Here is a 5183-nt window from a genome sequence, read left to right on the forward strand (position 1 = left end):
GAAATATTGCACTGATCAGATGATAGCCCGAAGCATGAAATTAGTTAATTTATAGATTATATAGGCATGAGTAACCATGAAATTATATAGCACCTTCTCAAACCCAGCACTTGGTGCAGAACATTCTGGCCCACATCAGGATGGAGGTCTGCACTCATCTGGCTCTGTGGGAGGTCATCTTCTTTCCTATGGTATGTGAAACTATCTGCCAGTCACCCTTAAAATGCCACACTGCTCAGGACAGCAAGGATGAGAAGACCTACATTCAGTTGTAAATAAATACTAGCAAGCATTTCAGAAAATCAACAGTGAAATAGAGTCCAGCTATAGACCAAAGAAGTCAGCAGATGTTCAACCAGTGATGAACCGATTCTGGTGAGTTTGTGTTTATTCAGAGATTTTATTGCCATTATGAAGTAGAAATTAAAAGCAGATACTAAGGCTTTCTTCCCTGTTACATGTAGCACTGATGATGATTCCATTTAGTTGCCTTTGGTGGCACGTTTTTGGTCTATTTTCTTTATAGCAGTCTGCACCCATTCCTGATTAGAGCTTACACAGACCTTGATACCTCTTGTGGTCATAAATCTGTAGGAAGAAAGAAAGCAAACCAGATGGCCATTAAATCCCAGTCTCCAAACCCAGGTTTACTGTTGTTGTTTTTTATGCAGAACATGAGGAGCAATGTGGTAAAACCATATCATATGCCAGGGTTTGTAGTTGTTAGTTGGAATAACAACAGTTAGCAACATTTGTCCTCTATTTAAGGCATAGGTATGTATGTAATGTACATGGTCATGTGCATATATACTGACATTTGAAATTTTGAGATTTTTTATGAAATCCTGATGCACCTTTTTCTCCCAGGAGCAGATCCCACATGCTTGTGAGATCAAAAGACTGAACACAGCTCCTAGTAGGAGCCAGAGTTACCCCAAACTCCTCCACATGATCTTTCCCCTTGGCTCAGTTCAGTGCACTGGCCTTCTGACTGCTTGAAGTGCTGGGGTTTCAATCCTGAGCTGGGCTCCAGTCAGGCCTGGCTTTTGTAAACGTGGGCTGTGTAGAGATTCAGTCTGTGGCTTCCTTGGTCTTATATGTTTGGCTTGTTGACTTGGTTGTCTCCCATCCCTTCTATGGGAAACTGCATTTCACTATTTATTCCACCTGTTGTTGGTTATGTGGTGTTGTTGTTGGGGTTATTGGGATTGATATCGATTATGTATAATCTGACTTGTTTGTATCCCCAGAGCTCACCCATGTACTGACCCTTTTGTATCAAATACAGTTTGGTTATTGCTTCACCTTTATGCTGGCTGTGTCCTTTATGCTAGGCCTAATAATTGGCAAAACACTGCTCCACCTTGACCCTCTCACTGAGATTTTTCCCCAATTTCTGGACATAAAAGATCTGGTTGCTCAGTGAGATTTCTGCTAGTGTTTGTGAGCAACATACATCTCCCAGCTTTCTCCCTTCAGCTGCCAGGTGACTGCTTCATGAGGGAACTGGATGAGTGACATGAACTGTCCAGATGTAGTGAGTTGGGCCACAATTATCCCCTTTCCCTTTTCAGTAGTAGCATGTTTGCACAGATGAATCTGAAGGTGAACTGTGCATCGGATACTTACATGACAGCGTTTACTGGACCTTGCCTCTTTTCATAGCTGACAAGATTTCGGATGTTCAGTTGCTGTGTAGGCAGACTTACACATTTTAATCTGCGCATGGACTGACTTCCAATGCTCCCTAGAAGGGGAAAAAAGATAAATTACAAAGGCAGTCAATACTATATTCATATTTAGCCATAATTACTTAATAAATTATGAATTCCAGCAGATTTCCAGCTATGGTTAGAACATGAGTGTCTCATGATGTACAGCCACAATACCAGTTATACAAGAAAGCTTGAGGATACATCCTGCCATCTCTAAAGTGTTATTGCTATTTCAGTTAAGATATTAATCTTCACCCATTCTCCTGAACAATTGTACAATCATTCTGCTTCTAGGGGGTCACTACTTCCATAGCAGAAAAGGTATTTGGCGTCATTCATAATTAGGTCTATATCATCTGCAAATAAGGGTCCATACAGACTAGGGCTTAAAACTGGCACCTTTAATGGGTGGATTTCCAAATGCCATCTAAATGTGGATGAGTAATTCCCCCTAATTTCCAGGCAGAGGAGAGGAAAGCAAGGCTACTTGTCTCACACTGGACATCCAAAACTATCATGAAAAAAAAAATTGTTGAGAGAAAGGGAGGTATATCTGCCAGAAGACCAAGTACTTGCATATTCTTCTCTATATCTGGTTTCATAGGCAGTAGAGTGCTACTTAACCCTCTTTCCTCCAATGTTTTCATATATTTCAGGGAAACACGCTGATGATTATTAAGAGGATTGCGATATCAGTGTAGAATTCTCTGGGCAGTTGTTACCTTACATGATGTTAACTGAAAATGGGAGCTCACTTAAGTGAGATGGAGTATATGTATACATTACTGGAAGCCTCTGCTTGCTAGTTTCTGTTTTTTTCCAACCCATCAAAGACAAGTTTAGGAAGGTGTGAGGAAAACGAACAGAACACTGCTGTATTGAGGTTTCTTTTAAAAAGATTTTATAGAGAAACTGGCTTGAGAAAAGCCCAAGAGCTGTTCAGGTACAACTTGCTAAATATGACATTCGCTTCACATAATCTCATTATCTGTGAGTTTTCCTTTGTTTTAAATAACTGGAATAGCTGAGGCAAACACACGTCAGCCTTCGGAGAAGCTGTTGCATAGCCAGTGCACTGGTAGTGGCACCGTTGCTAGTTCCTGAGATTTTGTTTGCCTGAAGGAATGTGTCTTCTGATCTTGCTTTAGTCACGAGTAATGCGATGTATTTTTGATGATTCATTGCAAATATGTACCTTACTGCCTCACTCAGACTGTTTTTTCAAAACATGGCATTAAAGAGCTCAAAGTAGTCAAGCAATCCTTACTAGTCCTGGAAATATCCTCTCTACTACTTGGGAATGCATGCAGGGAATACCAGCACAGCTTCTCTAAGCCTGGGAACAAACCCAAACTGCTCTGCACCTGTAACTACCCTTTTTTCATTATTTTTTTTATAATTTTTCTTATCCTTTTTCTATCCCTTGCACACCATCTCAGTGTACTTTTTTAGACTTGGTGATATTTATGGCAAATTATACAACCTGGAGAATAACATTACGAACTGGCAGTCTGTGATATGAAGCCACATGTTGCCAAAATGAACAGCAGTAGTGGTAATCAGTGTATGAGAATGTAGTAAGATATAGCGCTAGGGGCACTTGGTCAACATACTCACTGTGTAGCTACATAATCTTGAGAACGCTTGCAGTTCTCAGTTTGGTTTTGGTGCGGTTTGGTGAAGATGCCTTTTCTGTGTGTTTCTCTCTGCATGTTTCTGTGGGTTTGTGTATGTCTTGCATATGAGTGTTTTCTGTGATTTTTATGCGCTTGTTTGTGTGAATCTGTGTATAGGAAGGCATGTGCTTATGTGTTATCCTGTGATACATGTGGCCTAATACAAAAGTCACTGTAGACAAACTTATTTAAAGCATGGCTAATAAACACGGTTCACCTCACTGCTCATAAATGGTCTCAAACAAGATGTTGTGTTAAATCAGGGAGAGAAGACATTGGATAAATCCACTGCTCTCCTTCGCACTTTTTGTTCATGGTTTGCCTGTCTGTACCAAAATGTTTGGCTAGAAACAAGGAAATAGGCAATACGTGATACAGAACTGGAAGAACTATTTTAAAATAGGGACCTAAGAGGAATTAAGGCTATATAGTTAGAGAAAGAAAATACAAAAGGATATAACAAAAACCAAAAGTATATCTGGAAAAAGAAAAAAGTACATCTTATTCAAATAATATTTTTCATAAAATGTTATTAACCTATAGAACTCATTGCTATATGGCATCAGTGAGATTAAAAGACATTGTGTCTTCAATATTTCACGATTTTAAGAGAGAATATTGCACAGAAGACCTTTCCTAAAGCACAGAAACTTTCCTTGCATTAAGGTGGAAGCCAACCACTAACTTACAGGACACCAGATGAAATTTCCTATAAAGCTGCCTTTCTCATGGTCCTGATCTGGATTTCTTGCAAGTTTTATCTTATGAATCAGCTTCGGCTGAGAATGAATCCTGCTCATCAGACCACGGGTGCAATGTGGAGCAATTCCCATCTTCCTCTTGGATTGTAAACTTACCTTTCACCATGTGCTCAGTGAAGACGCCAAGCCAGAAGATGACGAGGATAGCTGCAGTGTGGAGTTTCATTGCTGGTGGCTTCTTTGGCATGGCAGAGAAGAAAGTGGCTGTTGTCAGTCCTCCTTCACAGAGTTTATATATTGTCATTCAGTGGTCAGTTCTTGTGTTCACTTTTGGGGCGTCATGGGGGGACTGACTATAAGTGGAAAAAACTGAGCGGCAGTACTGTTTTCTGGTGACAGAAAACCACCTCCTTTCCCCCACCCATCCTTCACTAGCCCCCCTGTGAAGGCTTTTCCTGCTCAAACCCTGTTGTGGTTGCACTTGCTTCTGTGTAGTGAGTAGGGTTTATTTCAAGCAGCAAGAAGTGAGAGCTCTTGCTCTGTAGTGGAAACCTTTAATAAATGCTCCTGTCCTCTCACACCTCAATTTAGAGAGCCACAACTAAGCCACACTGCAGAGGTAGAGAGTAACATTCAGAATTACCTCTCTGACCAGTGGACCACCTGAAAGGGGAACTGTGAGCTAAAGGATGATGGAAACAGGAATGCCTTGGCTTTTTCCATAGTGACTGTAGATAGTTGGTCATTTTAACATGTAGCTTTGGAGGGGCATTGTTCCTATTTCCTATGTGTGGTGGAGCTTGTCAAAACTCTTCTTGTTTTCTCTGTGATTTGATATGGCCAAAGCTGATATCACTATGTGCTGGGAGAAGGAAGAGTGAATGCACTTGTACATACAGAGCCAGATCCACTAGCCCTTCAGCTAGTCAGGCATAACATATAATATGGTGATTTCAAAGAGGAATAAGTTTATAAAGTTTTTTGGCTTCGAGTGTGGGCTTTTTGGCTTTTTTTGTGTGGTGTGGTCTTTCTAGTACAAAGAATGGACCCCAAGAAAGTAACCAGACAGAGAGGCACAATTTACAGGAAAG

The 5183-nt window shown here is 40.6% G+C and overlaps 1 protein-coding gene across 1 annotated transcript; it reads right to left on the bottom strand.

The window, feature by feature from the left end:
- Positions 1-482: 482 nt before the first annotated feature.
- LOC113479205 (cytokine SCM-1 beta-like) lies at positions 483-4396 on the bottom strand. Its single transcript, XM_026846962.1, has 3 exons — positions 4249-4396; positions 1630-1747; positions 483-588 (listed from the first exon to the last, which is right to left on the bottom strand). Exons 1-3 carry the CDS (start codon positions 4394-4396, stop codon positions 483-485), a joined length of 372 nt encoding a protein of 123 aa, XP_026702763.1.
- Positions 4397-5183: the final 787 nt, after the last annotated feature.

The sequence above is a fragment of the Athene cunicularia genome, assembly GCF_003259725.1.
Source record: "Athene cunicularia isolate RWA chromosome 1 unlocalized genomic scaffold, athCun1 chr1_part1, whole genome shotgun sequence".
In the NCBI taxonomy this organism is placed as follows: domain Eukaryota; kingdom Metazoa; phylum Chordata; class Aves; order Strigiformes; family Strigidae; genus Athene; species Athene cunicularia.